Source organism: Genypterus blacodes, unplaced genomic scaffold (genome assembly GCF_046128005.1).
Source record: "Genypterus blacodes isolate CSIRO-AG114 ecotype Tasmania unplaced genomic scaffold, CSIRO-AGI_Gbla_v1 ptg000240l_1, whole genome shotgun sequence".
In the NCBI taxonomy this organism is placed as follows: Eukaryota; Metazoa; Chordata; class Actinopteri; order Ophidiiformes; family Ophidiidae; genus Genypterus; species Genypterus blacodes.
The window spans coordinates 1,661,984-1,685,337 of record NW_027467038.1 but is presented as its reverse complement, the minus strand read 5'-3'; the positions used below and the strand labels follow the sequence as shown (position 1 = coordinate 1,685,337).

Here is a 23,354-nt window from a genome sequence, read left to right as displayed (position 1 = left end):
ACACACTCCTGGGACGCTGCACTCCTGTCTCCTGTCGGATAAACTCCCAAAAGAGCCATTTAGTGTCATTCAAGCGCCTACCTGCCTGTCAAAGGGAGAAGTGTTATTGTGTATTCAACACACACAGAATAGGAACAGTTTTGTTTCATTCATCCATCCCTCCGTGCTACAGAGAGAGAGAGAGATATGGAGAGAGAGCGAGAAGGGGAGAGAGAGAGAGAGAGAGAGAGAGAGAGAGACAGAGAGACAGAGAGAGAGAGAGAGAGAGAGAGAGAGAGAGAGAGCAAGAGAGAGAGAGAGAGACCAGTCAATCAGGTTCTGCTGTGACGGTCTTAATGATCCATACGGTGGCGACACAAAACTCTAAATGAAGCGTTACTTTGCCACTTCCAGCTTTAATTCCTAAACTGACTGAAGGTACGCAGGTTCTCAACAAACGGAGAAGAAAAACACTTAAAAACTGCAGTTTAATCTTGGAACTTGACGCCTCACCTCACAAACGAGCCTCAATCCGAACACAAACATGATTAATCTGAGGAGCAGAGAGCGAAGAACATTTGCACATATTGCATCCAGGCTCATTAAGAGCTAAGCTCCATGCTAATCTCCTGCAAAGGTCAGACTCCACAGAGCGGCACATTTGCACTTTTCTCGGTGAGTACATTTGGAGGGCCAGAGCTGCTCTCTAATGAAGTTACCATGAGGACACATGGGTTTGCCCTCCAAGCTTTCACACACATCGCAGGTCAAACACACTCTGATTTGGGGATTCCTCTCTCACAAACACGCCACATTCTCTGAACAGACCGTGCTTTTACTGCTGCTACGTGTGTGTACGTGTGTGTGTGTCTGTGTGTGTGTGTAGATTCTGATTCACTTGCAGCAGAGCCAAAAGACAAATTGAGGAAATGGGCTTTATTCTTTACAGAGCCAGGACCTTTCTCACATATGGTCATCATCATCATCATCATCATCATCATCATCACTCAAAATGCTTCCTGCTGCAACCATAATAATGAAAATAGAGACAAATATTCAGATACAATACAACATACCGTCATAAAGTACAACACATTTCATGGAGGTTTCATGTATTGTTTGGCTTTTGTTTCGTCTTATCAAAACAAAATCAAGCTGTGAGGAAAAACGTGGTTTCACAATGGAGTGTTTAGACCTGTTCCCATGTGAGTGCTGACTGTGAGAAATTCATGACTTCTTGCTTCTGCTGCCTGTGAATCTCATCCCAGGAAAAGCCAGTTACAACAAGAGTGATCGCCAATTAATGACCCATGCAAGTTAACCGATAAACTTTACAATTTATGTACAATATGGTAGAAAAACAAAGTATGTACACGGAGCAGCGGTCCATCATACGTATCGTCTGTCCACTCTGCACAGAATCTTCTTGAAGGACCTCCTAAAGTCATTGTTGAAGATGGTGTAGATGATGGGGTTCAGGGCGCTGTTGCAGTAGCCGAACCAGAAGAAGAACTTGAACAGCGTGCTGTGGACCTCGCAGGTCTGGCACAAGGCCATCAGCGTGTACGTGAAGAAAAACGGAAACCAGCAGATGACGAAAACGCCGATGACCACGGCCAGGACGAAGGTGAAGCGTTTCTCGCGGTTCTGCCGGCCCTTCCAGCGGCTCACCTTGGTGCTCTGCGCCTGCTTGGGCTCCTCGTTGTCCCCAGGTTTGATTTGGCTCAGTTTGGTTTTCCCTTTGAACGCTTTCTTCTTGATTGAGCAGGGATTGTTCACATTGTGGTCGGAGGACGAGGACTCCTCGATGTCCACCCCGTTGGCGTCGCCCTTCTCCTCGTCGACTTCTCTCTCTCCTCCCACTCCTTCCTTAAGTTCTATGTCTTGATCGCCGTTCAGCTTCTCGTGGCAGAGGCGGTCCTCGGCCCTCACCCCCACCAGGCCGTTCTCCTTTCGATTGGTGACCGCAGCGGTTGCCGTCAGCGGTATGTCTTTCCTCCTCCTGTCTCCCGGGGGCGCCCGCGTCCTCTTCTTGGCGATCTGATAAATCCTCACGTAGACAAGGACCATAATGACACAGGGGAGGAAGAAGGAGCCGATGCAGGAGGAGATGATGTACCACTTGTCCTCGTTAATTTTGCACATGGGGCCCTTCTCCTCGTCACTCTTTTTCTCCATGGTGATCAGGGGCGGAAAGGAGATGACCGCCGCAATGACCCACACGATGAAGATGATGCACTTTATACGCCGTGGAGTCCTCTTCAGGTTGTACTCAATGGCTTGTGTGATGGACCAATAGCGGTCTAAACTGATGGCGCACAAGTGGGCAATGGATGCGGTGCAGAAAAGTACATCAAGCGCCAGGTAGATCTCACACCACACCTTCCCAAAGTACCAGTATCCCATGAGTTCATTTGCCAAGGAGAAGGGCATCACAAGCGTAGCCACCAAAATGTCCGCTGACGCCAGAGACACCAAGAACAGGTTCTGAGGAGCCCTGAGGGCCCGGCTCGTAAACACAGCGATGACCACCAGGACGTTGCCGAACACTGTGAGCAGGATCAGGATCCCCACCAGGATTGAGAGCGGCAGGGAGGTCTGGATGCTGTACGGGGCCCTTTCTGGAAGAGTCTGGTTGGTCTCGTTGTCAAACCCCATTAGACCGGATTGATCCACTTCCTGCCCGGGTTCACCTGAGGTTAACAGATATCACCCGCTGAGAGGGATGGAGCTAAAGGCTCACAGCAGAGCTTTCCTCTGTGGCATCCCTGTATTTTTCCTTTTCATCGTGTGTGTTGGCTCCTGGAGGATCAGCTGAATACCAGCGTCAGTTCATCTGAAAACAGGAGGGGCACAAAGAGGGAAAATCACATCTTTCATTCCCGTCAGCACCAAATGTGACCAAGCCTCACCTCAGCCCACCTTCTGCTGACTCCATAATGTGGCCCCCGGAAACCAGTACACAGTTGCTCTACATGTTGTCTGTTTGTCTTTTGATTTAATCAATGAGCTCTCATTCATCGACTCATTCACTCTGTCATACACACATTTTATCCATTCGATTCTACATCTATCTATCTATCTATCTATCTATCTATGACTGTGGTGTGTTTCCCTGTGGGGCCTCTCGGGGATAAAACAACACAACACTTTTATGATCCTGAATATGAATCAATTATATTTGTTATTGTGTTATCATTATTGATCATATCAGCTGCATCCTCTGAATAACAAGCAGACAAAGTGTGAATAATCTTACCTGAGGCAGTGACCTCCTGTGTGGCATTAAAGTGGCTGCCAGTGTGTAACTTCTTTAAGCAGATCAATAAAAAGCAAAGAGAATCCAGCGAGTCCATGTGTTGTGTGAAGCCTGAAGAGCCTCCCGTGTTCCTCCTCTCTCTCCTCACACTATTATCCCCGTGCTGCATCTAGTTGGAGCTCACTAGCGGACCTAATAGAGCGCTAATCATGTTACCCGGGCGCTGCTGTGCTGCTGTCTGCGTGTGGAGTCTCTCTCCTCAGTGTTACTCGGTGCGCCACTCCCTCTCTTTATAACGTGCACACTGTAAAAAGTGTCCTGCGCGCCGCCGAGCAGCTCAGCGCGGCCACGTGTGCGCGACAAGGTGAGAAGGCGTCAACACCGAACTCACCTGAGAGTCTGGAGAGGAAACAGCTGGTTTAGAGGTTCAGAGGGTCAGAGGTTCAGAGGTGGAGCTCCTGTTACGAACTTTAAGTCTCTGGAAGTTTATTGAATTTGGTTTTCATCCGACAGAAGTGCTTCACTGTAAAATATGTATATTCTGGAAATGTGTTTCAGAACTAAAACTAAAACAAAAAATCTACTACAATCTAATACAGTGAGGTTAGAGTTTACAAATGAACAAAGAATCATGTTTTTGTTTTGTTTTGTTTTGTTTTGTTTTAATGATTGATAAACTATGTAAATATGGAGACAAGATTGATTATTGAAATTTAGGGGGGAATATTCTGGAAATCCCAGAAGGAAAAAAAAGTGTAAGAAAAAATAAAAAAATCACGAATTTATTTTTGATTTATTCTTTGAATAAATAGAAAAAGTCCAAACCAAGTAATAAAATGAACACACAAATAATTGATTGACTCAGACATTTTTATGTAAAAATGATCAAATGTAATAGAATACAGGAATATATTTCCAGAATAATTCTATAAAAACAAACAAAAAAGTAAACCTTGAAAATAGGTGGTTGTGGTCTGAGTCATAAAATAAGAAGGATAAATAGTCAGAGAACAAGTTTGGCAATGAATCATTTGATCAGAGTACACCTGTTATCACGGTGTTGTATCTTTACATCCTGTAATGCTCAGTTAAATAAATTCACACTGTATATTTGAGGCTTGTTGTGAACAGCCACTTTTTGCAGTGCAGCTGCTTGACTCCGTTGCCTAGCAGCCCCCAGAGTCACACCACATGGACCATCATCATTTGGTGGCGATCACGTCGCGTTTGACCGTCTCAGCTTGTTTATCACCTTCATGCTTCATGGACTTCAGGCGTGGGAGCTCCTCAACCTCTCCAGCAGCAGCATCCACTCAGACAGAAGCAGGTGATGCAGGTGCAGGCAGAGATGGATCCAGGCTAAAGCTGCTTCATTGTGTACATTAGTCAAACATGATGAAAGAAAGCTATAGACTGGAGTTCTAGGGAGCATCAGGATAACTTTGCCCAAATGTCATTAAAATGAAACATGTGGAAAGTTTATTGTTGGGTATTACAGCCACACATCTTCACTGGCTGTGCTGAGGCTGGTTTGTTGTGTAGGGAAGTGAATGTGTGATTGTCTGAGAATCATTTTTATTACAACAGAGCACAGAAGGATTTTTGAGAAATGTTTTACCTACAAATGTTTCTGTAGTTTTTCTTTTGAAGATTCTTGAAGTCCTGTCTAAGACTTGAATTTTATAGACTTTTATAGAATTTTCAAGCAGCAAACCAAGACCTTTTATCTTAGATCAGTGGTTCCCAAAAGTGGTGGGCGCGACCCCTAGAAGGGACGCAGAGCTACTCCGGGGGGGCGGGACCAGAAGAGGAGCTATATGAATAAGTACTGCCTCAGGTAAATGAATGAGGCGCCCCCTCCCCCTCCCCCCCATCCCGTTACACCAATCAGCCGTCCCGTATTGTTAAGATAAGATAAGATAAAAGTTTATTATCCCGAGGGAAATTACTGTGCAACACTTACAGTACAGTGCAGAATAAGACAAGAACAAGTTTTGTGTCGTATCTCCCCCATGTCAGACCGCTCAGCCGTCCCGTATTGTTTTATATCGTATCCCGTATTGTTTTTATGTAATAACAAGTGTCTGCTGTCCTATAAAGAGCAAGACATCAGGCAAGGTGATCAATCACACACACACACACACACACACACACACACACACACACACACACACACACATACACACACACACACAGTGTCACTTAGGTCTAGTTAGGTGTTAGCTGAGGTCACCTGTTTGACCCACTTATTTATTTACCATTCTCAGGTCTGACTCTGAACACTGGAAAAAGCTTTTAACCAAACCACTATTGAGTATCAGAGCTCTGCGCGCACACACAGACAAACACACACACACACACACACACACTGGGCAGCAGCCTGCAAAGCCAGTCCGTCCAGGCTGCTAACGTAACAGCCTGTGTGCTGACTGTTTTGGGGTAAACAGCGCTTTGTCATGGCGCTGCATGCTTGAGGGCGCAGACAAAGCACAAGGATACAGTGACACCTGTCGTCCCCTGCTGGAGCGTCCCAGAGAGAGGGAGAGAGAGGGAGAGAGAGAGGGAGAGAGACGGAGAGGGAGAGAGAGAGAGGGAGAGAGGAAGGTGAGGTGAGATAGGGAGAGAGGGAGATAGAGAGATGGAGAGAGGGAGAGGGAGAGAGAGAGATGGACAGAGGAAGAGAGAGGGAGAGTGAGGGAGAGAGATGGACAGAGGAAGAGAGAGGGAGAGTGAGGGAGAGAGATGGACAGGGGGAGAGAGGGAGAGTGAGGGAGAGAGAGAGAGACTGCCCAGGGAGGAGGAAAGTGGACTGATGTCTGCTAGAAGATGATGGATGGATGTGTTTTGTTTGTTTTCCTATTCTCTCACCTTTTTTTCTCCTCACTTTTCTATTCTCTAGTTCTTTTCCTTCACCTCCTTTTTCTATTTTTTTCATCTTTCTATGCTCTCGTTCTTTTTCTTCACCTCTTTTTTCTCATTTTTTATTCTCTCGTTCTTTTCTTCACCTTCAGAATAGAAAAACGAGGAAAAAGAGGTGCAGAAAAAGAACTAGAGATTAGAAAAGTGAGGAAAAAAAGGTGGAGAAAAAGAACTAGAGAATAGGGAAAGAGAACAAGGAGGTGAAGAAATGGAACGACAGAATAGAAAAACGAGAAAATGGAGGTGAAGGAAAAGAACGAGAGAATAGAAAATAAAAAAAGGTGAGAAAAAGATCGAGAGAATAAAAAACGAGAAAGTGGAGGTGAAGGAAAAAGAATGAGAGAATAGGAAAAAGGAGGTGAAGAAAAAGAACGAGAATAGAAAAACGAGAAAAAGGAGGTGAAGAAAAAGAACAAGAGAATAGAAAAGTAAGAAAAAAGAGGTGACGAAAAGAACGAGAATAAAAATAGGAAAATGGAGAAAATGGAGGTGAAGAAAAAGAACGAGAATTGGAATGAGGAAAAAGAGTGAAGAAAAAGAACGAGAGAATAGAAAAACAAGAAAATGGAGGTGAAGGAAAAAGAACGAGGGAATAGAGAAACCAGAAAAAGGTGAAGAAAAAGAACGAGAGAATAGAAAAGTGAGAAAAAAGAGGTGAGGAAAAAGAACGAGAGAATAGAAACACAAGAAAATGGAGGTGAAGGAAAAAAACAAGAGAATAGAAAAACGAGAAATGAGGTGAAGAAAAAGAATGATACAATGCAGAAACAAGTGGTGGAGAAAAAATTACAACAGAATGAAAAAAAGTGTAGAAGGTGTAGAAAAAAAGAGTGCTCAAGCAAGAACCAGAATGTGAAAATGAGAATAAAGGTTGAAGAAAATTAAGTAAAGCTGTGACCAAAAACGAGACTTAAGAGAGAATTCAGTGTAAAGGACCAACACACAGATTCGACACATGATAAATTTGTAAATATTTATCAGTTTATTACAGTTAAAAAGATGTATGTACATACAGAACACCAAACATGGTCATTTCCACCCATTTGCAAAGTAACACTCTGCAACTAGTTGGTGTCCGGACAAACTGTCTTACAATGGGGCGGCATTAAGTTTTTCATTTACAACCAAGCAAACAAATCAGTGTACGTCTCCTCCATTTCCATTTGCCAAATAATACTTTGTAAAGGCAGATATCCAAAAGAGAGAGCAGGAGGATGCTGAGCAGAGCTGCTGGTCCAAATCCCAGGTTCCTGCTGCCAGCGCTCGGCTTCGTATGTACACGGGTATAAACGCCTCAGACTGGATCTCGGTCGCTGTGGTTAGCACTGGAGACTCGCGTAGAGGTAGGTCATGTCTGCATCTGCTCATCCAGTCGACAAAGAACGGACCGACAAACTCTGCTCTCTGAATTAGGCAAATCCATGGACCCAGATCTCTTTACCGCAATTAACGAAAGCAAGAAGAAAGAAAAGCTGATTATCGATCTCTACTGATTAAATCAAACGGTCATAAAGGTTCTGCTTGGTGTGTGTAAGGCAGTCGAGTAGACGTACTATAGGGGGGAGGGCGTTCAGGGCTTCAGGGGGGGAGTTGGCTGCTTGACCAATCCACCAAAACTGACCTGGTCGATCATTAATCCAACTAAAGACCGAGCAACGGAAAAAATCGAAGTAAAAATGTCCTTACCTACCTAATTAGATTGGGTATGTTTATAACAAGCGTCCATTACTCGAGAACAATCCAAGCCAGGCTTTGTGGAAGTCCCCATGTGTCCTTGCACACCCACACAGGTGTTCTCACTCATTTTCTCAAGGCTGTGTGGGTGCGAGATTGGGGTTTTGCAGAACAACTTCAATTCTTCTTCTATTCTTGGCAGGGCCCTAAACGGCAAAAACAAAGGTAAGACGCTAATGCACATTCACTTCCATCATCGCACTCTTTGTCTTTATGTAAAACTCTTGTCACAATACTGAGTATACTGTAACGTCAGATTACTGTACAGAGCAAAAGGAAAAATAAGACAAAGAAAGTCGACCCAAATTTACATCGTAACGACCAGTTGCTCGTCATGGAGTACAGTCAGTGGCCATAGACACGAGGAATCGCCAAACACGTACAAAAGGACCATTAAGGCTGCTTTGTCAATGTAGATTAAGTAGGATCAGCATTGCCACACAATGCTTTAATACCCTTTGCAATATACAAAAAAGGGAGCATTTGCAGATACATCATACAGCCACTAAATCCAAGTCCTCTATGCAAAACGCCCCCAAATCTGACCCAGACAAGTCAGCTCCAATATGTTTACACATGCGTGTTTCCTGTACAAAACAACCAGGCAAGAAAAACACAGGATGAAGATCCAGAAAGAAGAACAAAAGGAGCAACATGACATTCTGCGTTTAGAGCATGAAACAAGAGAGAAATAAACACAACACCTTTACACTCCCCACTACTTTTGAGTCCCTTTCACACCTGCACCCCTGTCAGGAAAAGCTCCTACTAAAGCTGGAGGAGGGAGCGCTTACACAAGGAGAATGCAGGAAAAGTCAGTGTATTTGTCCTGCAACTCGCTTGAGACAAGAAGAAACTACACTTTATTCAAAAGACAATTCTGTCCATCCGACCAGAGGAGGAAATATTTCATGAGATCAAAGGAAAGGTCAGGGATTCTATGGTTCACAACCAAATTAGCAAAGCTGAACCGCGTTCTGCCTGGGTCACGTCCTGCCTTGTTCTCCTTCTACTTGGGTAAAGTAGCTTTTGCGTGCCTTGCTGCCATCTACTGGCTTTTTGAGGCAACTGTCTCAGGCCAAGGCCAAGGAACATTCCTGCACCAGCTGGTCTTGCTTGGTTCTGGTGTGCAGGTGTGCAAGGGGCTTTGGCTGCACCACAACAGTGTTGCAGTACATGGTTTCTGTTTTGGCCGGTCCGGTCAGCTCAATTAAAACTACGTTCCCAGTTCTGATAAATGCTCTCCGGTCCATTGACGCGTGCCAATCTTTGCATCCCCCACCCGCTCCCTCTGCATCTTCATACACTGGCATTCTCAGCCTTGCAAAATGGCACAAAGAAGTAAAAACATGTAGAAACGGCTCACAGCACTCTTGCTGCAAACCTAATGCACATCTCACTTTTGAGTACTCATTGAAGGCATTTTCACACAACTGTTTACAGCTAAAAGTAAATACACAAAAAAAAAAAAAAACTTCTGAAGCTTTTATATAAAACCCAGGAATGCAATGCCTCCGGTGTGTCGATGAGCGTGAACACAGAAAGCCCTTTTTACAATTTGTTTGTCTTTTTTTTCCGACAGTCTCGTATCTGCGTTGAACTCAAATATGCACCTTGTGTCGTCTCATTGCTGAGTCCAAATGATTTGATCTGGAAAAAGTCAAAAGGTCAGTGGGTTCGTCCCCTGGAGTCTGTATCGGTGATGGATCGCATCCCGCCATTCTGCCCTCCAAGCGCCCCCGCCCCACCCCACCCGGTCATGTACAGCATATGTTGGAGTCCATGACAGCAGCAACAGGTTCTGCTGGTAAATTAGAAGCAGCGGTGCGTCGCCCCGCCCCCCTTGCCAGGCCCCGCCCCTCCCAGACGGAGACCAAGCTGCTGCAGAAAACTCGACCCACACATTTCAATACAAAAGAGAAAAAGTGATTGAATATAGAGTTGGGACGCAACAGATTTACCAAAAATGTGAAATAAAAAGTTAAGGGTTTGATAACCTTTGTTGGGACTTTTAATGTACAGTCACTTGAAATAATACTAATCCAATACACATTTCATCATCATAGAAAAGAAGAAAAACAGAAAATGATTTAAAATAAACAAAGCTGATCTGAACTGCAACAAGTCGACTTTAAGCCATTTTGCTTGCAACGGAGAAGCAGGATATGGGAACCTGGAGACATCTGAGACGTCTGAGACATCAGAGCCAGAACAGAAATCCAGAGAGAGCGAGTTCCATTTAAGATTGACAGGATGAAACTTCCCCAAAAAAATTACTCGTATATTCTGAGCCTGTGAAAACTCAACATTTATATTTAATTGATACAAATTTACATGATAAATGATTCATTTAACAGATAAAATACTTATTCATTTACCAAACAAAATGCCCCCATCCAGAATAACCAATGAGAGGCTCTTGTGTGTTTGTCTTTTCTTAATATCATAGAGGATGCCAATGTCCATAAAAAAAGTGCATAAGAGCAGCAGCATTGCTGGGACAGTGTGGGACAAAAGATATTAAAGTATTCTTTTAAAAATTAAATTAAAAACCAAAATCTGGGAAAATTTTCATATCATGTAATTGAAACATTTGAAGAGACCCTGCCAAAGAGAACTGAAGGAATGAGGATCAAAGAAAGGATTTATTAAAGAAAAGTTACCTGTGGATGTTTTAATAATCAGGTCTGATGGTCTCGACCGAGAGAACGCCAGAAAACGTTTTGATACGTTGGTCGAGGATCAATTGCGTGACAGCAATGCAGCCCAACACTGAAGAGAATATCAAACAAGTAAACAGAACTAAAAAAATTGCACTCAAGGCAACAACCAGGATCTGTGTACATATATAAAACACCGCCCGTCCTTTATCCCCTCACCTGTGCACCTTGTACTTATTTCCAATACCTTTTTTGTCACACAAAGCAACGTCGACCGCCCATTTTGGAGAATTTTGAGTCCAACTTGCTTCTTTTTCCTCTAGCATTTGCATTTCTCGTTTACATTTCTAGCTTAATGTTGAACGACTACTGCTGCTATTAATTAAAAAAAAAAGGAAAAAAACTAAAACAAACCTCCAATCACCCTATTTTACACTGATATCACCGCGTTTACAGATGAACGCAAAATCAAGGCTAAAAACGGAGAAACAAAAGTAAGAACAGCAGTAATAAAAAAAGAATTATTGAAATAATTTATATCTTTGTATTTTCATGGACATTTGTGTTTAGAGGTGAACCACTGGATCACTCCAAACGTAGGCACAGTTTTCTTTAAAAACACTTAAAAAAAATGTATAAACACGCCGCCGTCGTCGTCGTTAGACCTTTTGTTCTCTGTGGTCAAGAAGCAATGAACATAAGTTATGTTTTAAGTGAAGGTGTGAAACCAAAAAGGAATATCAAAAGAAAAGAAGATGACAAAGTTAAAAGAAGGGCAGCAGCAGGAAATGTGAAGTTCCAAAGACTTTTTTGTTTTTGCATACAATTGTATCCTTGCTCACATAATAGATGCTTGTAATTACTGTAAATACATTGGCAATGAGAGCGTGGTGTATATGGTTAAAAGACTTGCCACTTAGCTCACAGTTACTCAATATATATAACTATATATATATATATCTTCAATTTTGGCAAAGAGATGGAAATATTTTTCTTCTTCTATGATTTGGAATGAAAGATGAGCCGGGCTGTCTGGGGTCCTAAAATGACCGGGATAAACTCTGGAGTCGTGCGGAGCTCAAGTTTCCAAAGATTCACCTCCTTTCTGCCCCGAGGACGGTGAAAGAATCAAACGTTTTTCTCTTCCTCCTCCTTTTTGTTTGCCCCCCTCAACGCTGATTGTGGCAAGTTTTTTTTTCTCTTTACAGTATATGATACACGTAACGGGGGCGGGCAGGCAAGAGGGCGCAGAGCAATGTGGGGACTTGGGGAGGGAGGAGGGGGGGGGTCAGTAGGGCTGGGGGTCGAGCTGCTCTGGGCTCAGACCATGGCACGGTACGGTCCCTGCATCTTGAGGAACTGGATGATGAAGGAGGGCCCCCCCGCTACGATCTGTGGCGGCAGGTGGCTGAGGGGACAGTTCTCGATGCTCATGATGGACAGCTTGCTGCAGAGGGCCAGCTCGAACGGGAGGCTGTGCAGGTTGGGGTTGTCGTTGAGGTACAGCTCCTCCAGGTTCTCCAGTGTACCTGAGGGCAGAGAGCAGACACGCGACTCAGCTTCCTCTTACACACTTTGTTCCCTAGAATGTAAATGTGACCCTTTCACAGAAACACCAGTGCTATGCGAGAGGTTTCCATAGTTACACAATCTACGTATCATAACTCCGTAACAACACCGCCTCACCTTGCTCTGATTGATTTTTGATTATTCACACTTTGTTTTTTATGTTCTTGTTTCCTGCTACTTTTCCTTTTTGAATCCAACGTTACCATAAAGATCATAGAGTAAACGATGTCACTTGTTTGGAGTTCAGAGCAGTGTGTGCCGAGCCCACATCGCCTTCAGGCTCTAGGATGAATTAGCTGCAGGGGTGATGAAACGCTTCACCTGTGCCGGTCAGCAATCACATTGTTTTAACGACATGAATTTCGAGGAACTTCAGAACATTTTGCGGAACTCGACACTCATTTGGACAGCAGGAACCAGCCTCCACTGTTACTTCCTGGTCGGTACTTCCTTCCCTTCTAAATAGTACAGGCTTGGGTTCCAGAGTTGGTGCTCTCATGTAGGCCAGGAGAACCACGGTGGAATGGATCCTCTATGATACCGATGATGTTGGTTCAAAGGCAGTAGACGTAGTTGAGGGAATGATCAAACTACTCACCAATCTCCTCAGGAAGTTGTTGCAGCAGGTTCTCCCCCAAACCCAGATGAGTCAGGTTGGTGAGATGGCCGATTCCTCTGGGTAACGTAGTCAGCTGATTATTTGTCAACACCAATTTCTAATGACGGGGCAAAGAAAGACTTCAATAACTCAGAGATGTAAACACGTCAACAATATTCTCTGCAGCTAAGTTAAAGATAAAACATCACAGGAGCCAACATTAAAGACAGAGAATGACCGATAACTGCTTGTTGTTTAATAAACGTATCATCTATATTCCAGCTGAAGTGGGACAGCAGAGAGAAGAGTGGGTCAGAGAGTCCTACCTGTAAATCTTTAAGGTAAGCTATTTCATTGGGTAGAGATTCCAGCTTGTTCTCCTCCAGGTCGAGCTCCCGTAGCTTTCTCAAATTCCCAATACCATGTGGTAACTTCTTGAGAAGATTATTGGACAATATTAACACCTGTGAAGACAAGGACATTCTTCATGTTAGACAGCAGATGAAGCACAGAGGTGGGTGTGTGTGTGTGTGTGTGTGTGTGTGTGTGTGTGTGTGTGTGTGTGTGTGTGTGTGTGTGTGTGTGTGTGTGTGTGTGTGTGTGTGTGTGTGTGTGAGCCTTTGTGATCGATATCTTTTACGCAATCTGCTCTAATACAGAATCCTGGTATCTCCTTTTAATGACACCGGGATTAAAATTGATTTTCTTCTTGGTTGCTGGCTTTGGACTGTGAGAGAACCTGAGAGAACATCCAGGAGGAATCCACGCACACAACAGGAGACTGTATAGAAAGGACAGGGTTCACTATTTCAACCAAAGACCTGATTGCTGTGCGGTAAAACATTAAGCCACTGTGCCGCCCAATCAATACTGATCACCAGAAACACAACACCCAGCAAACATCAGTCTCGCTCCACCATCAATCCAAATGTAGTCATCTAAACAAAGCTGTTTGAATTGCGTATGTGTAAATTTCTCTCCTGAGCCACATTCAGTCAGCGTTTAGTAAATCAATACTGCGTCTCTCTGCCTAAAAAGGACAAAAACTTTGTCCCGTCTTCCCAGCAGGCACTGGGCTTCATCAGGCATCTAGAGACGGTCAGTGTTTACAGTACTGAAGATAAAGCACGGCGGCTTCACACAGGTCTGTGCAGCAGTTTAGTGTCTTCACCCGGAGCTTCACACCAACGCAGAGAGACGTTAGAACAACCAGAATCTACAGCATCCATCCACTCCTACCACATCAAAAAGTCGCCCGTTTGTTGTGGGTTTCCTGTTTCGCCCGTCCCCACTCCTGATTTACAGCTTATATTATGGTTTAAAGACGAGTTAGTCTTTGGTCAAGATTAATGGTAATTACGTTTAATTACTTTGAACCCTTCCAATTCTAACTGCTTTGTAACACAGAATATCTTTATAGAGGCTTCCCCTGCTTGTGCACTGAGTGGATGCATGACATGTGTGTGTACTTGACTCACCTCAAGAGAAACAAGGCCACAGACATCCTCTGGGATCTTGGTCAGCTGATTGGTGGCCAAGTTAAGCTCCACCATGCTGGTCCATGTGCCGAAGTCCAATGGCAGAGACGTTAACTGGTTGTCCTGAGGGAGATGACAGCATGGCTTTATTAGCAAAGGAACGAGAACTGAGGGGGATGAAGGGATGACAGTGCTGAGACTGACAACCACAGCTGCGTAGATTCAGACATCATGTCCTAGGGTAAACATTGGGCTCAGATATTAAACTTTTCAAATTCAGTTCCTGTGACGAAGCACCGCAGTTCACACATCGCACATGGGAGAAAGGAAGCCACTTAAGGGTTAAAAACCAACTCAGTCAAATAGAAATGTGTAGAGTGAGCGGCTATGAAAATAAACCCCACCTTCATGTTGAGCTTGCTTAGCACTCTGGCCCTGGAGAAGATACCAAAGGGGATCTTGTTGATACGGTTGTGCTCCATGTTGAGGGAATAGATGGTGGAGAACTGGGAGGGTCCACCCACTGGGTACGACTGGAAGCAGTTCCTCGCCAGTGTCAGACTGGTCAAGTTCACCAAACTTGAAAGTAGGCCCTGAACACAAACAGGAAGCGTGGCAGAAACCACATGATCAGAATGGGACCAATACACGGGTCACTGCAACAGCACTGCTAAATGGAGATGTCCTTTACATTTCAGATGGAATTGTGTCTGAAACACAACTCACCTCAGGCAACACTGAAATGTTGTTGTTCTCGAGGTTCAGCTCCTCCAGCTCTCTGCATCTGGCTAATGATCTGGGGATGGCTGATAATCTGTTGTACCTCAGACCCAAGCGATTTATGCTCGCCAGATTGCCTGCAACAACAAAAGACAAACCTATTTTACCGACTCAAATATTTGAATAGAAAATCTTCAAAACATTCCAGACTGTTTATAATTTTCTAAAAGCTTCAGTTTGAGACTTATTGTGACTTAAAACAAAAAACACATATTGTAACAAAGACAAAGTTTGAAGCCCTTTCTTTTAAGTGCAGAGACCAAAGCATAGTGGATCTATAGATTACCTATAGTCTCTGGAAGGTCCAGGAGCTCGTTGTGCTGCAGGTCAAGGTTTGTTATCTGCGTGCAATTCCCAATCTCCTTCGGTAGATGCTCCAGCTGGTTATGGGCCACGTCCAGAGTGATGAGGTTACATAGCTCCCCTGCAATAAGAACCAAAGGAGATGACACCACTTCAGATCATTGCACCAGTCCAACAGTGCGCTCACCATCTGCCCTAACAAAGAAAGCCTGAAATCAGAATAAAATTGATTTGTATGTAGATAAACTGTGCGGGAAAGTGTCTTCATTTGACCCACTGCCAACTCCCATACACATTGCCTATTGGGTGCAAAAGATCTTACATTTGATATTTGTACAGACATCATAATGTGCACCGAGCAGCAAGATATGCAGCACATTCACTCGAGTTTAGCAATCTACATTGATCACTGTAAAACACTCTTGTATGTTAAGTCGCTGAGGAATTCAGCGGCCCTACGGCTATTGGCTGCCTGCCTTCCAAAAGGAGTCATGCAATCTTGTCAGTTTTACTTGCCTATATCTGCGGGCAGCTGCTTAATCTTGTTCTCGCGGATGCTGAGCATAGTGAGCTTCGTCAGGTTTCGGATGTCCTTCTCCACCGTTGTGATGCGGTTGAAGCGGAGGTACAGCGTGGTTAGCGACGTCAGTCGGTAGACAACAGCCGGTATCTCTCTCAGCTTGTTGTGCCGAAGATCGAGCATCTTCAGTTTCTTAAGTGAGTCCAGCGAGTCAGGAAGGCTGGTCAAGGAGTTCTCATTCAGCGCCAAGGTGACCAGACCTGATAGGCAGCCCACCTCAGCGGGCAAGCTCTGCAACTTGTTACTGTATAAGTAGAGTTCAGCCAGCTGCGTCAACTCCTTAATGGAGGTGGGCAGCATGTGAATGGACCGTTTGGATAGGTCCAGTCTCATTGAGTTCTCTTCTCGGCACTTGTTAAGCTCTTTGATCACCTCGGCATTGCTGGACTTTTTGCGCGTACCTGGCGCTGGGTTTGGCCGCTTTATCGTATTGTCAACAGAGAAGGCGACTGCAGGTGGCGCACTGCTAGTGTCCTTCTTTCCTTCTTTGGCATCTTTCCCTTTGGTCTTAGACTCCTTGCCACCATCCTTGACGAAGCCGGCCAGAGCTTTGGCCTCCTTTTCCCTTTCTTTCCCCACTGGACCGCCTTTTGGGTCCTTTTCTTTCAAATCTTTTTCTTTTCCTAAAGTACTACTCATGTCGACGTTGTCGGGCCTCCTGCAGAGTTGCTCATGGGAGTCTCTTTTGTCAGGTGATTTATTCAGGAAAGTAGGGACACAGACAGCCACGGAGGCTTTTACAGAAAATGTAGATACATCCCAGTGCAGGCCTACTCAGTGATGATTATCCTTGAGAGAAAGGCCCAGTAATCCAATGGTTGTTCTGCTTTGTCCCTTTGTTAAAATGCCATAGGAGAAAAAATCCTTTGAAGTAGTTGGACTGTGACATCCAGGATCGACATGCTTAAATGTTTGAACTACACAAATCCTAGGACCTTCGGGTAGAAGTTCAATCAAGAAGCAAAGGCCACCAAGGTTTTGTTGATTTGCTGAAAAGAAAAAAAGAAATGTTACTCAGACTTGTAATTTCTTGTTCACACTTCGACATTTTGAATATGCACATCACTTCTCCAGCCAAGTGGACTCCTCGGTTCAGTTTTAGCACAACTGTCACTTCCATGCACATCCTAGAGACATATTTGTCATGTACGGTTTGACATTTACATTTTGTCTCCACGTTCAGTCAAACACTGGCCTTCCTACCCAACTTGAGTAGTGGGAAAACATCATTTTAATCAAACACATTACAACCAGGAAATGACAAGAAATGGAAACCCACGGGCTTCGTGCTGCAACAACACAGGCGACGAGAAATAAAAAGTTCAACAGGTTTGGTTGGTTCACAGCAGAGCCAAACGTTTGGAAGCTGATTTGCTTGAAGGTGCCAGTTGAGACAAATCTGTTGAATGTACTAAGCATGACTTAACAGCAACTTACTCCTACAAAACAAACAACCCAGTGGGTGTTGCCACTACTGGCAGCCTACAGTCCCACCCACACATGCATCTGGGTCAATGACACACAAAGCTTCTGAAAAAGTCTTTTTAAAAAGTCTTCTAAATATTGGTTGTACCCCCTGATAAGGAAAGTGTTACGGCCAAGAGTTGAAAGAAGAATTTTTTCTTTTAATCAAAATTGCGCCACCTGACATTTTGGGAGTTTGAGATGCCAAAACATAAAAGAATATATATTATTCAAACTAAATAGGTTTTATAGATTTGTGTGATACATGTCATGAATTCATTTACTTATTTTTAGCGTCTAAAACTCAACTAATGAAACTATTGTATCTTTACATGACAAACTGAGGCCAGCATTTCTCTGCCGGCGTCTGGTTTGTCTCTGTTGCTGTTGTACCTCTGTGTCTGTGCAAAGCTTTCTGGTGCTCGTACAAGTTCAACTGTAGCAAACAGCCAAACCAGGCAGGTTTGGGTCAAGATCAGAGTAAAGTGAAAAGGTTAGTCTGCTGAGAGGACGCTTTAGAAGCCGCCTTCAAAGCATCCAGTCCCCACACTGGTCGTTTGACCTTTGGGGTAAAAGAAGAGTAAGGTCAATAACAGTAGTGCTTAAATGATGACGTACTTGACAGTGTGTTCTGTAAATTCAAAAGACATGTCCTGCTTCTGTGATTCATTCAGGCAACACGGGCTGGAACACACACTGTTACGTACAGTAAGAATCTATTAAATTACTATGACAATAGCCACACCAGCCTTGTTCCCGTAACTACCAGAAACAAGGGTACAAGCAACTTCCTGTATTATTTTGTTCTCCATCCCTGCCCTGGTCCATCACTCTGCCCATGACAAATGTATTGAAACGGATCTGTGATCATTTATCTCACTTATGGACTACATTTAATGTTTACTACTTCAACCTTTGTGATCAAACAAACCCCAGCAAGCCTTCATCTTACTAACTTACACACAGATGTTAGAAATACAGCAGCTTCATATTCAGGTGACTGTAGAAGCTCACGTTTCAGAAGAAGCACAATAAGAAAGAGAACTGCTGTGCACTCAGCAAAGCACCGAGTCAGGGGTCAGGAGGAATAATGCTCCAGTTGTTGCTTTTAAATATGCAACAGGCTTGAGGACTCGCCACAATGGGGCAAAGTTGCACCATTCACTATGAAAATCGATAAGGAGAAAGGTGTCGTCATCGTCTAACACAATTTGATCACATGTGACACAAATCTGAGTGATTATTCTTGAGCCAGGGCTAATTCTTTTTCTTTTACACTTCATGCCAGGAGAGCATTTCTCACAGGCAGAATTTGGACATGGTTTCCAAACAGATTTGCACCCACTGAAAGAAGACTTTGTGTATTTATAAACGTATCATTTTGTCTTTGTTCCTGTGAGAATGTAGCTTTAATTGTGGGATGTTCTGTGAAAACCCAGCATTAATCCTCAGGTTTCATGAGTTCCCTGTGAACGTCGTGCGTTTCTCATCCCTTATTCTCAAGTAGTAGATGCCACGGCTTCCCGTTACTGGAGCTCCCCGTCATATATACAAGATTTATACAGGCCAAACTAGGGTGACTCTACAACCATAAATCTAATAACTGTGCACACAGTACGACTGTCTTACAATGACTTTCACCAAATACACACAATTATAACAGTACAGCCATTTCCAGAAAACAAGTGCTGATGAGCCTAATGCACTGCATCTATCGGGCACAAACTGAATTACTGACAAAGGTACCAAGTAGCTGGTAAGCTAAAGACACAAACATTGCTACTCAAGAGAAGACGGAGACCAAAAGTAAAGTTAAAGGTACAATAATATTGGATAAGCAGTTGACTGGTAGACAGAACAACTTTACTGGAATGCTGATGTTGCTGTGTGTCTGTGCAGGTAGATGTAACTGTTAACTACTGTGAAACCTGTAACAATTTGATAGACCAACGACCACGTCATTTTATTCTGAAGTTCTTGAGAGTTCTTTCCTCTAAATGGCCATCAAACATTGAGCTTATGTTTCAGGATTCACTACTCAGCAGTGATTGTCAGATAGACAGCCATGCCACAGTCGATGAGCAAAGCAGAAGGTTTTTCCAGTGTGCACTTGTACATGGATGAAGCAGCTTCCTGAGCGTAAGGAAACACACGGAGCGCAATGGAACTATAACTCTCCACAAAAGAGGGTGGTGACTAAACAATGACATGTTTCAACAACAATGCTGTCCTGTGTATGACCGCTATTTACGTGAAGGTCAATTTCAGATATACACATTGCAAAATGTTGTAGTGAGAATGGTGACAGATAGTGGCCCAACAAACACCTGACAAGCTGCGGCCCATTATAGTTCCTCTAAATTCAGACTACATCTCTACACAACACACACACTATGTAAACATGACATACACCTTTTCAGACAATCTTTGTGTGTCTGTCAACATTAACACAACAATGACACCGCAGAGCTGTGACAGGCTTAGATTCAGTTGCATTCTTTCTTTGAGCATTTGATCATCACGCTTGTTGGATCTAATCATGTAAATGCATTTAGGCCGAAGGCGATTGTTTCTCCAGTATGCTGACTTTGAATGTAAACAAAACCACCGATGGAACTAAGTGACCCAGGTTTGTACCGCTGCCACAACAAACGTGACAACAAATCTGGAACGACCCGAGGCCTACAGATTCAAACGCACGCAATGTCTGATCGTGGAATATTGAAGGAAGAACAATCCGAGATGAGGTGGCAAACTAGCAGCTCCTGCTGAGGCACAACACTCCGCGGGGTGCAGCTAGCTCCGGAGTTGGGCACCGACGGCCAATCCGTGGAGGGAGATTGAAGACAAAACGGTGCCAGTTCGGGGAAGTCAGCGCGTCTTCTAAGATGACTCGATTTGCAGCAAACGGGACCATGGAGGCACTGAACTGAACGGTCATCTCATAGACAACAACACCTTGGTGCCAGTGTAATGCTACGAGTTGTAACTGTTCGCCTAGGATTAGCTGGCTAATTTGCGTTAGCCATCTGCTGTTAGCTAAAGATCCGCCGCCTTCCAGACAGTATGGGTGCTGTTTGAGGATAAGCGCCTGTGCAAGACTGAATGTAACGCACTTGCAGCGATGACCGTGTCGTTGCTGACGCTAGCCGAGCCCGTTGAAAGAACTGACAACAAGCCAGGAAATACAAGCAGCGAAACGACAGGATGCTAACAGGCTAGGTGGCTAAAGTCAGCTAGTAAGCAAATTAGCCCGCTAGGTAACCGAACGACCCCGTTTTTGTCTCGCGGGCCGGGCGGCAGTAACGGCGGGGAGACGACGCCGCTCCACCAGGGTTGTACATGTCGGACGTGATGTTGAAACGGTGCCAACATATTATGAGTCAATCAAATTCGGCTGCTAGCTGCACCACAAGCGGAGCTAAGTGGCTGTGTAGGCCCGAGCAGAGCGGCTGTCGGACGCGGAGCTACAACCGAACCGTCCGCCGTGAGTTCGACCGAGGGGGGGAAACCTCCGCTGCGTCCAGCTGAGCGCAAACCGACACCCGGTGGAGACAGGACCGACCGGAGACCCCCAACATGCCCTGGTTTGTGGAGCGGACCCAGCCCCGGCAAAGGTGCGGGACTCCGACAAGGAACCGTAGTGAATATTGGCGGAGGAAAAAAGAAAACACAGTGAAAAAACAGCGGCCATTCCGAAGCTGAACAAAAGAGTGCGTTCGTACTTGCAACCGCAAAATGACACTGCGGTCTCATACACGCCTCGTTAAAACGCTGACGGGTGTATTAAATCTGAGAGGCCGCCATGACGCGTTATGGGGAGAAAACAATGAGTGTTAATGTAATAATATAAGTGTTTTACCTTCAGAGGTGTGACTCCGCCATCCTTACTGCTTCCTCCTCTTTTCCTCCACTGCTGCTCCTCCGCTCCCTCCCTCCCTCACACCAAACTGCGTCACTGTCCGCCTCACCCAGGTTCTCGCGAGACTTGAGGATACATCAATTAATCCCGGATAAACACAAGCGACATGGTACAGCAGCAACAACAACAAAAATATAATTATAATAATGGTATTTCTGCACACTTTTCCATACAATGCATGTAATTCAAAACGTAATTTAAAATGCTTTTTCATTTGAGAATGTTACATAAAACATACATCCAATTCAAAGATGAATTACCGACCAACACCAACCTTAAAAGTCTCTATTCTTTACATGACATCTGCTGACAGAGAAATTAGTTTTTAATTATTAGTTCCCCCATTTATACACTGCCTGGCCAAAAAAAAAAGTCGCCACCTTAAAAAAAAGGTCACACTCTAATATTTTGTTGGACCGCCTTTAGCTTTGATTATGGCACTCATTCGATGTGGCATTGTTTCGATAAGCTTCTGCAATGTCACAAGATTTATTTCCGTCCAGTGTTGCATTAATTTTTCACCAAGATCTTGTAATGATGACGGGAGAGTCGGACCACTGCGCAAAGCCTTCTCCAGCACATCCCAAAGATGCTCAATGGGGTTAAGGTCTGGACTCTGTGGTGGCCAATCCATGTGTGAAAATTATTTCTCATGCTCCCTGAACCACTCTTTCACAATGTGAGCCCGATGAATCCTGGCATTGTCATCTTGGAATATGCCTGTGCCATCAGGGAAGAAAAAATCCATTGATGGAATGGATTAATTGAATTAAATTCCGTTAATATTGGTCGTAGTGGTTCTCTCTTGTTGACAGTTCAGTGGATCACTGATCGTGCCTTCAAATATGATGGTAGTTCATGTTTGTGGGGCATGTAGGGGTTTATCCCGTATTATATAAAATGTTTACGTTACAAACTACTGCGCAGAATTAAAAGCAATGCATACTGTCCATTGATTTTAATTGTTTCTGGTAGCTGTTCCCAGAAGTGCCTGTAGGTGGCAGAAAAGCATTGTCTCCGTAATTTGAAGCGCAGAAGAAGGTCACCTGATTCACACGGAAGCGTTGGCTTGACAACCGCTGTAATCCTTATTTCGTGCTAAAGGTGATCTAACATATTCAAGCATAAAGACGGCGTTTAATCGAACGCGATAACTAAACATCACGGCACACGGTCATAAACAGTTTAACGACTTATACGCCAGCGACTTCAAATCAACGGCGCGCTCGGTAGGTTTCCTCATTTAGCGAGTAGCTGCTAGCTGTTTAATTTTAGCTAACGTTTGAGCCAAGGTAACACTAAGTCAAAGTAACACCGTCGTTACTGACGCTTAATAGGGGCATTCATTTTCAGCTATCTTGAAATAAATATGAATTTATTGCAATGCAGCCCCAAATGCACATGAAGAATACAGAAGTAAATAAAATGTGTTTTGTTTTTCTCTTTCTTCCAGCAGAGAGACACTATGCCCGAAGTCAAGTCAATATTTAGAGAAGTTCTGCCCAAACAAGGTTGGTACAACAGCATTTATGCAGAGTGTTCAGGTCCTTTGTCAGAGTGTCTCTGCAGCCCAACACCAAAGTAAACAAAGCTGAGTTATGTGACATAACTGGATGGTGCAGACTAATAGTTGTTTATGTGAATAGGATGGTCAGTAGCCAAGCTCCAGAGCTGCGAGTTGACCTGATGTTCCAACATAATCACTTGTGCTGAAGAAACTGCTAAAAACTGTATGTAAATATTAAAATGTGTTAAGATTTTGCGTGGCATTGACTGCTCTCTACCTGTGCAGGGCAGCTTTCCATGGAGGATGTTCCCACCATGGTTCTTTGTAAACCCAAACTGCTCCCACTCAAATCAGTCACCCTAGAGAAATTGGAGAAGATGCAGATGGAGGCTCAGGAGGCTGTGAAGCAGCAGGAACTGGCATCCAAGGAGCAAATACAGTAGAAGCAGCAGCTGTCGTTTCGACAGTAAAGTGCAATATTGTTGAAGTCCTGATGTTCCTCAATGAGGCTCATCAACTCTTTGACCACTGTTTGCTTGACTGGTCACCAATGAATGATGCAAAGCATGTCGGGTCTTTCTTAAGTCTACCTGTTAAGAGGT

The 23,354-nt window shown here is 44.1% G+C and overlaps 2 protein-coding genes and 1 long non-coding RNA gene across 4 annotated transcripts; 1 reads left to right on the top strand and 2 right to left on the bottom strand.

Annotated features, from left to right (window-relative positions):
• Nucleotides 1-896: 896 nt before the first annotated feature.
• Nucleotides 897-3,511, bottom strand: adra2a (adrenoceptor alpha 2A). The gene is made up of 2 exons (XM_076171202.1): nt 3,239-3,511; nt 897-2,815 (listed from the first exon to the last, which is right to left on the bottom strand). Exon 2 carries the CDS (start codon nt 2,635-2,637, stop codon nt 1,369-1,371), a length of 1,269 nt encoding a protein of 422 aa, XP_076027317.1. The 5' UTR covers nt 2,638-2,815; nt 3,239-3,511; the 3' UTR covers nt 897-1,368.
• Nucleotides 3,512-9,879: 6,368 nt separating this feature from the next.
• On the bottom strand, nt 9,880-21,256 carry shoc2 (SHOC2 leucine rich repeat scaffold protein). Its single transcript, XM_076171114.1, has 9 exons — nt 21,186-21,256; nt 15,796-16,848; nt 15,263-15,400; nt 14,923-15,053; nt 14,601-14,789; nt 14,197-14,319; nt 13,045-13,182; nt 12,719-12,836; nt 9,880-12,080 (listed from the first exon to the last, which is right to left on the bottom strand). The coding sequence occupies exons 2-9, from the start codon at nt 16,496-16,498 to the stop codon at nt 11,872-11,874; spliced, it is 1,749 nt and encodes a 582-aa protein (XP_076027229.1). The 5' UTR covers nt 16,499-16,848; nt 21,186-21,256; the 3' UTR covers nt 9,880-11,871.
• A 1,025-nt stretch (nt 21,257-22,281) lies between these two features.
• LOC143016672 (uncharacterized) lies at nt 22,282-23,135 on the top strand. Of its 2 annotated transcripts, none has more exons than XR_012965546.1 (3): nt 22,282-22,474; nt 22,702-22,756; nt 23,043-23,135. It is a non-coding gene; the product is annotated as an uncharacterized LOC143016672 (long non-coding RNA). The 2 variants fall into 2 exon arrangements; XR_012965545.1 differs by having other exon boundaries at nt 22,699-22,756.
• Nucleotides 23,136-23,354: the final 219 nt, after the last annotated feature.

What these genes read in the sequence shown, in the direction of transcription:
- adra2a (XM_076171202.1), bottom strand. Translation starts at nt 2,637, where the DNA reads ATGGGGTTTGACAACGAGACCAACCAGACTCTTCCAGAAAGGGCCCCG.
- shoc2 (XM_076171114.1), bottom strand. Translation starts at nt 16,498, where the DNA reads ATGAGTAGTACTTTAGGAAAAGAAAAAGATTTGAAAGAAAAGGACCCA. An exon ending in GCAGCTGCCCGCAGATATAG is followed by an intron (nt 15,401 to 15,795) that starts GCAAGTAAAACT and finishes TTCTTATTGCAG; the next exon opens with GGGAGCTATGTAACCTCATC. An exon ending in ACAACTTCCTGAGGAGATTG is followed by an intron (nt 12,081 to 12,718) that starts GTGAGTAGTTTG and finishes CTCTGCCCTCAG; the next exon opens with GTACACTGGAGAACCTGGAG.